At 31.2% G+C, this 15,104-nt stretch overlaps 1 protein-coding gene across 2 annotated transcripts in view; it reads right to left on the reverse strand.

Annotated features, from left to right (window-relative positions):
- LOC118179448 (lachesin-like) overlaps positions 1 to 15,104 on the reverse strand; it is a 572,252-nt gene that overhangs the window by 22,746 nt on the left and 534,402 nt on the right. The window contains exons 6-9 of one of the 2 annotated variants that reach the window (XM_085815603.1): positions 10,567 to 10,854; positions 7,401 to 7,469; positions 2,678 to 2,782; positions 186 to 281 (exon numbers count right to left, since the gene is read on the reverse strand). In XM_085815603.1, coding sequence (XP_085671729.1) covers positions 186 to 281; positions 2,678 to 2,782; positions 7,401 to 7,469; positions 10,567 to 10,854 — 558 coding nt within the window. Of the gene's footprint in view, positions 1 to 185; positions 285 to 2,677; positions 2,783 to 7,400; positions 7,470 to 10,566; positions 10,855 to 15,104 lie in introns of both variants that reach the window. The other variant, XM_085815602.1, reaches the window with a different exon arrangement.

Below are 15,104 nucleotides of genomic sequence, written 5' to 3' on the forward strand. Positions count from 1 at the left end.
TTCCACTTGCTAGAAAAAGCCGTTAAGCTAATTTTCAAATTTTCTAATGCAGTAAGCTGAAAAGCCAGTATAAAATTTTAAGAAAAGTTCTCAGAGCTAAATTTTTGCAGGATCGTATAATAATAATTATGCCTTTCAAAATTTCAGTGTGAAAAAAGTAAACATATATAAGTAAGGTCTTTTACCTGTTTGGCTCCTCTGAGTCGGAATCAGATTATGTTTCCAATGAGTTTTGCCGTCTTCTGGTCCATTGCCTTCTTTGTCTGGGCTCATTTGTTTTTCTTCTCATGTAACCAAACAAGAAAATAATGTAAAACTTATGAATCAAAAAACTAAGCGATCAAATATATGAAAATAAGCAATAGTTTAATAATACTTATGAAGCTCTTCATTACAATATGTTCTTTCAACGCAACATTTTAATACATAGGTAAATTCTGAATTAATAATACTTGTATTCTGAGAGCTCTTCTAACAATATTATTTTAATCAATAATTTCTTTTATCAGAACAAAAATAATCTAAACAATGTAGTAAATTTTAATATCTGATTTTCTGAATCTTCTGAATCATCCAAATCCCTTACCCAAACATTGAACAATGAATCTTTTAATATTTATTATGCAATATAGAAGATGTTGTCTTACCTACAATTTCTTACTTGCAGATGATGTCACTTTAACTTATATTTATTAGCGAATTATTTATTCATTTATTAAAGACTTCACAGCGATTATCATTTAAAGGCATGGCTTATTATTTGCATCTTATTTATACTCACAAAAACGTAATTACATTAGTTTTCAATTTTAAATGAAAATTTTGCTTCGTATAAAAGCGATTCCTAATTGATAAATAGCACTGAAAGAAAGGCGATCTGAAAATTATTTCCATGAAATACACTGAAAGTTTTAAGATTTTAACGAGAAACGAGGTTTTAAGATTGCATTGTACCTGATTTCAAAGTTTAGCATATTATACGTCTAAGCTGTATCTTAATTTTGAATCAAAACTCTCCAGTGATGAAATCCGAGTCTCCTATTCTTGTCAAGTTCTCGAGAGAACTTTCCAGATTATAAAACAGACAGCTGAGTTGACAGCTGAGCAGATTTAAAATTTTGTAATGTGTCGAGGTGAAAGTTTCATAAATCATAGACTTCTGCATCTTGCGCTGAATTCAAATCCACGTTCAAAGACGTGTTTGTTCACAATTAACTGCTAATCATCACAACTTTCCGGATGAATATTTACTGTTTAAACGCAAGAGAGTTTCCACTTAGAATTACCTTTACAACCATATCCGCCACTTTCCAAATAGCTTTTAAATGCTTTTCTCTTATTCAATTTCCTAAGGAACAACTTAACTGCTTATTTATACTCATTAGCTCCGATATTATGGAAACCTGAAATTATTGGAAACATGTTTTGACTTAGCGTCAAATATGAAATAGTCCATATTATGAAAAGTCACATTTATTCTTCGAATTTGATTTAAAAAACAATAAGTTAAAAACATCAGCGTTATAAAAGTTATGAATACTTTGATTAATAATTGTTCTTCGTGTTATTTTATATTAATCCTGATTAATGTTTAAAATGCTTCACAGTTCTCTATAAGCCTCTTTGGTACAGATACTTATAGCAATTTTTTATGTAACTCCTTACATTGTTACGAGTACTTTTAATACTCTTATTTGTGCTTCTCTTCTATGTTTACTGTTCTACTGTACACAAAAGTTTCATTTTATTTTATAAGAACGGTAAAGTAATGATTAAGAGCCGCGTTTTTAAATAACAAAACTTTAATTAGTATATGATATTCAGTATGTATGACGTTGCTGGTTGGAATACTTTGGCGATGAAATTTCATGAAATATGGAGACATGCTTGCATGTTAACTTATTTATTGCAATATACTTTTATTTACTACAGATAAACTTAAAAGTCATATACAATAACAAGCATTTTACCATGTAGGTAATTTGCAACTGCAAGGTCATACTAAAATCTGAAACATAAATGAATAACCGTTACGTTAGTAAATTAGTTAATTAGCTGTTAAAATTATAGAATCGAAATTTGTTGGATATTCAAGGTTAACAGAAACATTTGTGCGTATTTTATTCGAAATGGCACTTTTTTATCATTCAAGATAACAGTTCAAAGCGAAAACGAGGAGATTTAAAAAAAGCTGACAAAAATTTAAATTATTTTGTAGATTGAATGGCGTGCGAAAATGCGCAGTTGTTAGTGAAATCAAAAATTTAAATTTGAAGTTTATAGATTTATGTGTATATTCATGCTGTTATATCATACTCTCTCTCTCTCTCTATATATATATATACATACATACATATATATATATATATAATTCTCTCAAAACCTTTGTCAAAAGAAAGGGAAGTCATTGCGACATCTTAATGAAAATGTTATCAATGTTCTGCTACTTTTTAAATATTTTCTGAATTTTGAAAGTACGTGATTATGTAATTCACCTAGATATGCAACTAATGGACAAACTACAGTTTAAAAATACTTTGGTTGCTTACAAAGACATCAGAATAAATTTACGTACTTGAACAAATTAAGATACTCGTTTTAAAGCTGTTAATAAAGAATTTTCAGGAAAGGTTATACAGAAAGTTTCATTGTTAAAATACTGAGTGTTTAAATTTACCTGAGGACAAGCTCTGAGATTCATCCCGAAGGGAATTTGGCGCAGGTATACCATAGCCTTTCTTAGACGGAGAATCGCCTTTAGAAGCGTGTTCGTCCGTGGGACCTTGAATAATAAAAGCATATAAATAATAATGTTTTGAGCACACTTGAAACACTGCAGGCTAACTGAAAAATCTTTCAGCTGCCTCAAAGTGTTAGAAAATAAGGATGATTAAAAATATGTATGTGATAAATATATATAGGTAAAGGGACCGATATAAAAAGATTTTATTATGGAATGCGCGTGTTGAACGCATTAAGGTGATATAAGGGGCTGTTAGCTAAAAGCATTCCACTGGTTAAGTTGTTCTTCCCCATACAAATTTTGAGCGATATGGCATCGTTACATAAACGCTGATGCATTTTACGTACAGGAGAGGATAAAATGAAGAGGTTACTCAAAAGAGGAAGCCGCTTTAGAGTAGCATTGTGTCTCTATTAACTCTATTGGGTATAGGAAGTACCTCTATTGAGTAGAGGAAATTTAGTACCTCATCTGAGAAGCTTTTCCGTTTCCGTCTGAAACCACTTAATAAAATAGACATTGGTAAACATCGCTTTCATCCAATAATGCGTATTTCTCGGAAACCGCATGGAAAAGTACAATTTAAACCAGAAAACGCATTTACTTGCCACTCAGCAGCAGTCTGTACTACATTAATGCATAACTTCTGAGTACATATTCCATTATAAAATCTGTTTTTTTTTTGGGGAGGGGGGCTTCTTTCGATCTTGACGTTTTCGTCAGATATCTGGAATCATTAATTCTGTGTAAATGTATAATTAATGATTATCGTCATAGTTTATTGCTAATTGTATTGGAGATAAACATTGCTCATAATGATTCAAAAAAGTATACTTTGGTGACAATAAACTGCTGTTTGTACTTTTTGAAACTATCTTTAGTGTAAGACAGCAAACAATTTCGTGTTTCAGTTTGATTCTGCTTCAATGAAATTAGGAATTTGTTATAAAATACGTTTTTGAAAAGCGTTTTCAGTACGAAATTAAATCCTTTACTTGTCTCATATATAGGGTGGTGAAAAACTTTTGTTTTATAAAGCAGAAATGACTTAATATTTGCTTATAGTAGGATGTTCATATGCTGTTCTTATTTAAAAAGTTGTAAAATATTAATCGAAGAAATTTGAAAGTTTCAAGAGCTAAACATTAAAAATTCTAAGTGGTTTCAGAAAATCATATAATCGTAAATAATAAAAATAAATTAAAATATCTCCATTCCTTTATTTATCCCATGGACTAAAAGAATTCGTCATACTAATTCTGAGTTTAATTCCAAAATTCAATAAAATTATCATCGTAACAGCTTTAATATTTTAAGCATATACTTGAGTTTAAAATTTGCATGTTTCGGTAATTTGAATTTACAAATGTTTAAACTCACTAAGCGATGACTGAATTCGAAACATCACGACTTACTGACAATTACACTATGTTATCAGTGAATTTATAAGTCGTTAAACTCACTGAGTGATGACAATTTGAAACATCACGACTTACGGACAATTACACTATGTTATCATTTAATAACTAATTCAAGCTTACTAAGGCGGACTTCGTACAAATGTCAAAAACGACATTACGCTTTAAAGTTCATAATCTTTCAACTTTTCATAGTGTTTATTTTGCATGAGTTGTTGAAAACAGATCAATGTGATCGTATATATCATTTTCAGGACATTTCTTCAATACGCCTTTGAAGAGGCAACTTAAGCCGCCGGTTTTTTCTGCAGAGAGTGCTTAGGCAACGCTAATGCACCATTTGCCATTTGTTTTATATATGCTGCGGAGGAAGAACATAGTAATGCTATAGTGAATGTCTGCTTATGTATGTTGAATTTTTCGGCTCCTTTAGCGGCTTACATATGTATTATCTCTCTATATAGGATGTCTAAAAGCTGATATTACTAAGGCTTATCTAAATTCCCAGCAGAAAAACGAAAACTTATCCTCGAGCAACAGTCTTATTCCATACTGATTTTGACTTCTAACATTTTTCACCTTTAGAATATGTTTTTTAGATGTCTCAAAGGATCTGTACACTAGAATGCCTCCGTCTTTACTTGAAGATTTTAGGACCGACCATGATGACGCTAGATATATACTGCAAAATGTAGCAACTGCTGTTCAAATGATCGCATTTTCACTTTAGTTTCTATAGTTTAACATGTCTATGTATGTCCGTGTAATCCCCTTTCACAGATTTTAGATAAACAAAGGATTTTTTGGTGCTTTGTTTTTCCGGAGTCTCAGGTTTTTCCCTCTTAGTCCGTTCTATTTTTATAACAAAATTATAGCCTTTACTAGAAAAATCCTTGGTATTTCAGCTAATATATTCCTTTCATTTCAATACGAATATTTTTGCACAGATCTTTTCAGAAATTATTGTTTTCAGAAATTATTGAAAAACTATTGTTGTTGTTTTTTCTAATTTTTCTAATGAACAACTATGTATCTGTTAGAGATGATAAAATTTGATTAAAAATTAACTGTTTATTTTAATCCTCAGATTGCAACTGACAAGTTCACTTTCCTGAAAAGTACAAGTCCAGAATTTACTAATTTAGCTCCTCACAATCATTATTTGTAAAAAAAGGATCTTCCTTCCTCTTTTTCTAGTAAATCAAGTCTGCTTGTGTGAACTATATATGCTAGGAAGATTCCATTCCAGGAAATATCGTACGTGAAACTATGCAAGGCTTACGGCCTGAACGTTGCACTGAGTAATGCTTTTACACTCATGTCGTACGTGTTTAGGCAAACAGACGGTTAATTCGTTAAATGTACATTTTGTTCCTTATAAAGCAACATAATACTAAACACATTCAGAACATGTTATCAACAAATGAATGATTATAAATTTCTTTCGACACATTTCACAGTGATTTTGCTATTTTTAAAATAAGTGGCAGCATCAAAACTTATGAGTATATCGTTCGTATAACAACAGCAGTATTAACATCATCAGACCACTAAGAAGGATCTACAGAAAAGAAGGTTTGAGGCAAATTGAAGCAAAAGCCTCCAAGAAGTACGTTCAAGATGGCACGATGTAACATGCAGCTGCAATTCAGGGTTCTAGGTTGTTCCAAATTTTGATGCAAATAAACTGTAAAATCGCAAAATGACATTTGAGGGTACACTAACCCACTGTTAACAAGTTTTCATGAAAACCAAGTTTCTTCCGTTATTCAGCCAATTTTGTTAATATTCTTTAAATTATGTATTGAATAGCCTACCTTAATTAACTACATGGCTGAACATATGGCTATCAGTTTTTTCCTACTAACTAGACAATGCAGCTGAAAGCCAACATAGGTTAGTTACTCTTAAACAGGTCCAGAGGGAAAAAGAATAATTTTCCATTACGTAGAAAGCACCCTGAACATTATGAATACAATCAAAGTGCTGGCAATCTAATTGACGAAGAATGTAAGAAAGCAGTAAATCTCTGTTATTCTTAAGTTAATCAGAATCTAGAAATGAGACTAATTTCAAGATATAAAAAATTTCAACTAAAAATATATTTTGAAATTATATATTTCTTACTTTTATTTATTGTTGAAGGTCGCATAAATTCAGAAGCAAATAAAATCTTTATTGAAATGACATGCTGGCAAAATGAAATCTCATTTTGGTTTAAAACTCTTCTTTTGCATAATGTTCCATATCTGAAAATACACGCTGTATTTACTTTCTCAAAAGAAGAATACCCGATGTAAACGAATTAAAATCCATAGCTATTATTTATTTGCATTTTCAATTTAGAAGACATCGCTGACGTTTGTACACTTTATCATAAAACAACTTTACAGTATCTTCTTGTAAGGTAATTTCATTCTTTTATTTCTCTTTTCGTTACCATTAAATGAGCTAATAGATTGGCTAACCGGCAAACAGGGATCTCCTCATGTTTGCTGATATTAAAAGTTATGGCATTCCTGTAGATATATATCAGCCGCTATGATCATTTATTTGAGTGTAAACGTCAGGTAAAAGAAAATGTAATCAATTTTGATGTTTATTGTATCCTTTCTTGTTCTTTGACGTAATGAGGATAGTTCAATGTATTTTTCATTTCAGTTCATCACATAATTTATGAGCATAAATGGTAAAGAAAAATTTATCTTAAGAATTTAGAGATGAAATTTCTAAAAACCGAAAACGAAATGAATGCATATAAAAAGATGTCAGCTTGTTTTTGTACTGTAATAATACATGCCACCTGTAATATATATTTCATTATTACAGCTCGTCTTTGATACTTTCCATTATTGGTACAGCACAATGAGTGTATGAAAGTTTTCCACGTGCAAAAGTTAATGTAGTTTTAAAAGTTAGGGTTCTTATCTACGTTTCACGATTTTAACGCTTGTAAGTGGCTGCATTACTTATTAATAATGAAATATATTATTAATAATATTCTAAACAAAACATGACATTAATACTTTTCAATTCATTCCAGCAATACAAAAGGCATCTAATATTTCATTTAGAAACGGATTTACTAAAAATATTTTTATTGAAAACAATGTATTAAGAAAGGAATTGTATAGTCTTATTATATAGTACACTCGCGCTGGTGTTTATGAAGAAGAAGTCTTTAAATCGGCAGGAAAATGATTTTTGAACAGTTCCACGTAAATTTAAAAGGCTCTTACCTCTTTGCACTGGAACATAAAAATCATGTGGTTGTGTGGAATATGGCACACTTGTAGGAGGACTTATTTCTAAGAAAAGTACAAAAAGGTATAGCATTAATATATATCTGAAATATAATACATATAACTGAAAGAATAAATACACACGGTATTACAAAAATAGCCAAGCAATATTTCCTTTCATACAGCTTGTCGTGCATTTTAAAGGAATTTTTAAATTAATGTATCAGTTAAATTAATTATTACTTCTACTGTATTCAATTAATTATTAAAATGCATTAACAGTGAACGGTTAATCAGTTGCTACTATAATTTTATTGATAAGTAGTTACAATTGTTGTACGTTTAAAATTTTATTAGCAATGCAATTTAATTCGATATCGAAAAGTGAACTTTGTTTTTAGATGCAAATTTTAAAGATGAAGTTTAATAAAAATATAAAAAAATATATACAATTTTTTACATTTTAGTCATTTAAAAATACTGTCTGGAAGTATTTTTACGTGTAGTGGCATTAGGTTCATTCAAAAGTTTTAAGCGAAATACTAATTATATTACTAATGTTAGTACGAATACTAACACTATTAATTACAATATGCGATGTATATATTCTTAGTTATTATCTTGAATATACATTGTTTATTTCTATGCTATAAATCCAATTCACACAGATGAGATTCGGTTTTTAAAAGTTGAGTTTTAAAGCAAAACAGCAAACCGATTAACATAAAATTAAAATTTCCGTGCTATCTATTCTGTTTTCTAAAATATTATGTTTATTAGTGTCTGCGCTACATTGTTTTTTTTTTTTTTTTTTTAATTTGTATGAAACTTTCCTTTCCGTGATGCTTCATTTTTCTTCCTTTTATGCTTTAAAAATACATTTTACTTAGTTCATTAGTAAATGCTGTGCTTGATGGTTTTAATACTATTGGAATTAACTGAAAAATATTAATGCCATTATGTTTTGTATAGAAAATTATTAATGATATTAAAAACGATTAACTATCGTCGTATGTTAATATTAATTATTTATATTTTATTTTAAGTCTTTTTTTGCATTAATATCGGAATGTAACTTGCCTTAATGTAATAATATTTCTAAGCTATATACTATCCAGTTTTGAAAATACGCTAACTAAGAAAGCATACATTAAATTATATTATTTCATCGCCCCATCTATACACTCTATAATATAAAAGGCGACGCACCAAGAAGGAGTTATCCGAATGGGACGAAATTGCGTATGCCTTACCATACAATAACCTATGCAAACGATTCATTTTTGGCGGCCAATCTGAAGTAGTGCAACAGAAAGTTCGATGTGCATAAAAAAGGATATTTAAATGGTAAGGCATAACCTCCGTGCGAACGTAGGTCCATCAACCTACGTAAACTATACAAATGCCTAGCAGACGACCTCGCGAACACTATGGGCAAATGTCACCATTTGAGAATGTGCGATTGGACTAAAGAAGCAGAACAGTAAAATCGCAGGATAGCTGGGCATTTAGATCGTAGCAATGTTACCATTCAGTGATGTTGACAGGTCAGGAAAACATGAACCAAAAAGCTAGAGCTTGACCGAGAAGATTGTAAGAACAGGAACAGGGGTACCCGCTGGGCTTTCGGTTGGCCCGCATCGGATACCAGCCTAACAAGAGATTGTAAGGACAGTGATCCTCCGATCAGCGCTTGCAGTCGCTAATGCGTCTTTATTAACGATCCGAGGTGTAATTGGGACACCAGTAATTGCAATGGCCATTGGTAGGCCATTGGTAACGAAAAGGTCTGAGGTCACGGATATTATAACACCGACTGCCCCTTACCATCGCATACCGCCATGCACGTTTACAGTGGTGCCGAGCTCATTTGACCTGGGATCGCATGGACTGGAACAGAATTGTTTTCAACCATGAGTCCCATTTTGAAGTGAACGCCGATGGCCAGCGAAGACGTTTCTGGAGACGTCCAGGACAGCGCGGAGATATTCAACTGACTGTCGTCCGTCACACAGTCCGCTGTTGCCATCCGCCGCACTCTTACAGAGTGGTTGTACGTTGAGGAGATTCGATACTCCGCAGTATTGCCTTTCCTTTCACGGACCCCGAAGCTTGCATTTCAACAGGATAATTCTCGACCGCACGCTGTTTTTTATGTTATAGAATGTATTTTATATTAGTTGTTCTTGCTTCAGTTTCCCAAACTTCAACAAGAATGAAACGTATACTGATCTTTTATTTGCAGCTTTGAGTAAACACTATGTTTATACTAAATTCAGGAAATATTTCTTTGTCGATTAGCTTTTTTTTTTTTCTTTCTTTTTCTTTTTACCAAGTTTTTCTTATATGATATGTGATTCATTAGATGCTTCTGAAATGTGCAACGTTAGCTCATTGCCAATGACATTTCGTCTAATGCCTAATGCCGATACATGAAATTTAATGAATGTAATATTATTTAGTTTACATATAAACTGTAAATAAAATTTCTGATTTCCAATAATAAAAGAGATTTTCTTGTCGCCTATGAAGTGGCAGATTGTTTAGAATAGGAAATTGATAAGCATAAGAACAGATAGCTATTTTGAATGCATAAGGTCTTAACTTATAACAGATATTCGATTTAATAATTCAAAAAGGTGATTCATATCTGGTAAATGAAACGTTTTCAAAGTTTCGCGTTGTTAGCATTACTCTAATTCACAGAAATGCATTTTATTCCAACTAATGACTAAACTATTCCCTCAAAATAATCGACATTCTAAGTTGCTGAGCAATTAAGTTTGGCCTACACAAATAAATAATTAGTTACCACAAATAAATAATTAGGCCAATCTGCAACTGTTAAATCATAAGGAAAAGGATCAAAATTACTATCCATTAAAAATAAAAGAATTTTTTTAATCATTAAACTTAGCTTAGCTATTGATTAAAACATTTTTGTTTATTCTAGATAGATCTGCCTCAATTGTTTATTGTCAAACCTCTACCTTTGCAAAACTGAAAAATATTTTTACTTTCGTTCGAGATTTTATTATTAACAAACACATTTGCATGTTTCCCTCTTTTAACTTAATTCTTTAATTATTCAATATATCATATTTTTCTTTATCATAAGCATATGTATGAGTTTATAAATTCAAACTTTTATACACAATCATACCAATGAGTCTAACAAATCCTTCTTTGTCTCCTAAAGTATTTTTAGCAACGCATTTATAATGACCGAAATCTTTCTCATCTAAATTCTTTATCCTCAGTTGCATGTGAATTCTATAGGATTCTGCTTCTTCTATTAATTCATATTTTTTGTTGTTTAAAAGAATGACGCCGTCGTTGCGAATCCAAGATGTTAGGGGTCGAGGTGATGCTTCCAGTCGGCAACCAAGTACAACATCACTTCCAATGGCAGCTCCAACCATTTGATTGTTCACTCGTATTTTTGGTTGAACTGTTTGAAAAGAGAAAAAATAAAGTCTTTTGAAAAAAAAATTATAAAATTGTTATACTCTCATATACTAAAACTTATACTTCATACAAATTAAAAAACGAATTCCAAGAATGAACGCAAGCACATATAGAAAGAATAAATGACGAAATGTAAAATTAGCAGGATTATATGATCAAAGAATCATGATAAGTTTGTTTCTTGCGGTAATCTTATACTTTGGAGTAGTCATCTGCTCTCTCGGTTTTAAGTGCGCATAAGTGTAGTGTTATATTATTATTTTTTGCTCCTATTTTATATATCACCAAAACAGGCTAAATTAAGAATGGTAAACGATAAGGGGCGGTAATTTCCCCAAGGTAACTCCATGACACCTTGATCAGATATGTCTAAAATATTTTCTTGCAGAACTATTTTCTTGTTGAATTACCAGACCAGATACATTTAAAATGTTTTCTTGCGGCTGATTCCCTTTCAAATTAAAAGATCAAATATATCTGAAATATTTTCTTATGGAATTGTTCCCTTTTTGAACTAGAAAATTAGATATGTTTGCTTGTGAAAGTGTTTCTTGTTGAATTAGATACGTCTGGAATTTTTCCTGAGATAGATTTCTTTTTGAATTAGAAGGAGAGATATATTGAAAATATTTTCTTGTTCAGTTAGACGACCTGATATGTTTGGCATGCTTGCTTGCGGAATTTGTTTCTTGTTCAATTAGAAGACCATATATGTTTCAAATGTTTTCTGGAAGAATAGATTTCTTGCTGAACTAGACCAGATATATTTAAAATGTTTTCTTGCGACCTAGCCTCATTCACCAGAGATAGTCAACTAAAGTTCTGCGAGCAGCAGATAATTAAACAAAATTTACATTTATTAACCAAATTTCCAAATTCGTGTATATTTTCATACTTCTGACGATTACATAGGAATACTTTTATATACAAATTATTTGAAACTTTTACTACAAGAATCTTGAAATAATCGGTTTATGTTAATTCAGTAAATATTCTCCTGAACACTAGCTGAATATAATATATTATGTAGTCCCGGATCGAAATACATAAATTAGCTTTCGGAGGTACAGGAACAGACCGCCATTTTGCATAATTAAAGAAAAAAAAAAAACATTTTACGCTTTACTCAGAGCAAAATAAAATTAAAGGAGTTAAATTATACCGAATATATTTTTATATCATTAAACATTAAAGAATGCATAATTCTTTTATTTATCTTTCAGAATCAAAAGTAAGATATAAGACTATTAATATGATGGATAACATCTGTTATCACACAGTAATTGAATGCCATGGGAAAATGAGTTAGTTAACTTCGCCCTCAAATGTATCTCAACAATCACTCTATCCTACAACTGTTTTAAACTCGCGAGAACGTGCGTCGGGCCTGCGAGGCCCGGGCGTTACAAAAACGTGATACAAAAATTTCTCCCTTTGGTGAAATCCTTCGACCTTCTCAGTAGCCGCGTTTAAGGTCATGTACTTGTCTTTCAGAAGCATTTCCGGAATTTAACCCTTCATCTTTTCTCAGAAACTGAGTAACCGGGCTCCCCAGGCCCGAGGCGCGCGGTCGCATTGTCATTTATAATTGTGAAAGAGATAAGGCAGTTGCAAAAATGTCTTGCTATTTGAGTTATGACGATGAAATGAAAAGACTACAGAAACTATTAGCCGAAGTGTCGACTGATGAAGATACAATTCATGAAGAGGACGAAGAAGTAGTTGGTGAAGAACAGTTTAGTGATCACCAATCGAATTCTAAAGAGGCATTAGACTCAAGCGATGAATCTAGTAATGAATTAAGTAATTTTGCGTTCGTCTACGAATTGCTATCTTTTCAAATATAATGTGACAAAATGGAATAAAACAGAACCAAGACTTGCTGTGAAAACTCATGCTCACAACATTGTGAGAAAATTGCTAAAAATTGAGAAATTTTTGTGAAGCAAAATTTGTGTCCTTCCCTATGAATTCTTGGCAGCTGCTTATGGATAAAATAATAGTAAAAATTCTAGTAGATTGTGCAAACATTTATATCGAATCCATTGCCGTCAAACTTGGGAGACAGAGAGATGCTCGATCCACAAATATTCAGATCAGATCCAGATCAGAGCATTTATCTGTCTTCTTTATATTGGAGGACTCCACAAGGCTTCTCCCGTAAATGTTCTCGACCTTTGGGTGACTAAAGGAACAGTGCTTGACATTTTTCATCGAACAATGTCTAACAAACCTTTTTTTATTTCTAATGAGATTTTGAGATTTGATGACATAAGAGATCGCTTCTCTAGAAGGGAAATAAATAAACTGTCTCCGATAAGATATGCCTTTGAAACGTTCGTTGAAAATTGTAAAAAAGGTTACAGTCTTGGCGTAACGGACCGAAAATCACAAATTTGCTGCGCTATGTGCGAGAAAAATGTTTGTGGTAAATACAGCACGATTATTTGCAAAAAAATTTGAAATGTAAGTTTTATTTTGAAATTATTGCTGCAAAAATTTAATATTGCACAAATTTGCTGCGCTATGTGCGAGAAAAATGTTTGTGGTAAACACAGCACGATTATTTGCAAAAAAATTTGAAATGTAAGTTTTATTTTGAAATTATTGCTGCAAAAATTTAATATTGCACAAATTTGCTGCGCTATGTGCGAGAAAAATGTTTGTGGTAAACACAGCACGATTATTTGCAAAAAAAATTGAAATGTAAGTTTTATTTTGAAATTATTGCTGCAAAAATTTAATATTGCACAAATTTGCTGCGCTATGTGCGAGAAAAATATTTGTGGTAAACACAGCACGATTATTTGCAAAAAAAAATTGAAATGTAAGTTTTATTTTGAAATTATTGCTGCAAAAATTTAATATTGCATAAATAAGTACTAAATTTCATTTGCGCTCAAAAAGAAATCAGTTTAATTTTTGTTGTTAATGATAAATAAATTCAGTCTTAAAATTGTTTTAAAATACAATTTTATTAGACTTATTAAATGAAAAATATATTTTATACACTCTTTTTTTATTATTAAATTTTTTTCTTCAATTAAACAAGCAATTTTATTTTTGTTCTTTTAAGAAAAAATCTTCGGGCCTACGGAGCCCGACGCGCGTCCTCGCGTAGTTAAAAGCAGCGCGCGTCTTCGCGGGTTAAAATAAAACACATAGGTAATCTACTTCCATATTTATACATTACTACAGAATGCATTACTGAATTGTCAAATTTCTGACAGCCTCTACAGATGTTTGTTTTGGCAGCTCAGCCAAAAATTAATGGAAAAGAGTTTACTAAATTAATGTTTGAGGATAGAATTACGATAAAATTCATTGAAGATTCCCTTTCTGTTTCATTCAGCTACAATATTTCTTGATTATCTGCGTTTGTAAAGAATAAGTTCACTTTATCTGCGTAAAATTGTTTACGTTCGATCAGGTACATGGCTAATCACAGCAGACATTCTATAGTATCAAAAGAAAGTCATGGGAAGATTCATTTCTACATAATTCAGCGAAAAAATTCAGAAAAATAAAAATATGAATTTTTATTGCCATCAAAAACTTAAATTTTTAAATTGTTTTGAACTGAAACATCTTTACGGTAGCAACTTTTAATTTATAAAACAAAAATCTTTTATTTAATGGGAATACATTGAATATGTAATTAGCTTCGTGAAATCTTTTCAAAGGATGCTCAGCTAAAATGCGTCCAGGCTGTATTTTGTTACATGTTGACTTCAGATACGTGTTTCAATTTCAAAGTTTCTCGAAGTAAAAAAGGAAAATGTTGTGAAATTCTTTTATCACTTTAAGCAAAAGAATTCCGAACCTACAAAATCTAACATTTTATAAGTTCATCGTACAGCAAAAACTATATTGATAAACTCTTCATTATAATTCTATAGATGAAGTACAACAAGTTCCATATCTATGATTGCAAAATATTCGTGAAAAGAATTTTCTGAATTAGCTCATTTTCCAGTCCATATTTATGATTGAAACTCCGAAGTTCTTGACAAAATTCAGTGTTCATGAAGCGAAAAGTATTAATTTTATTTATATTTTCTTTAAAGATAACACTTTTTGAAATTGGTCACTTTCTGAAAATATAAATTTAAAATGCAAGTTTCTACCCAAAACTATTTGTAAATATATGAACCTTTTCATATTACACTTATGAGGTATTTCTCCCGCCATGCTAGCGTGCTTTCCTGGTGTAGTGGTTCTGCATGCTGGGCC

This window comes from Stegodyphus dumicola, chromosome 4 (assembly GCF_044657685.1).
Source record: "Stegodyphus dumicola isolate Sdum_Otavi_A_Nest chromosome 4, ASM4465768v1".
NCBI classification, from domain to species: Eukaryota; Metazoa; Arthropoda; class Arachnida; order Araneae; family Eresidae; genus Stegodyphus; species Stegodyphus dumicola.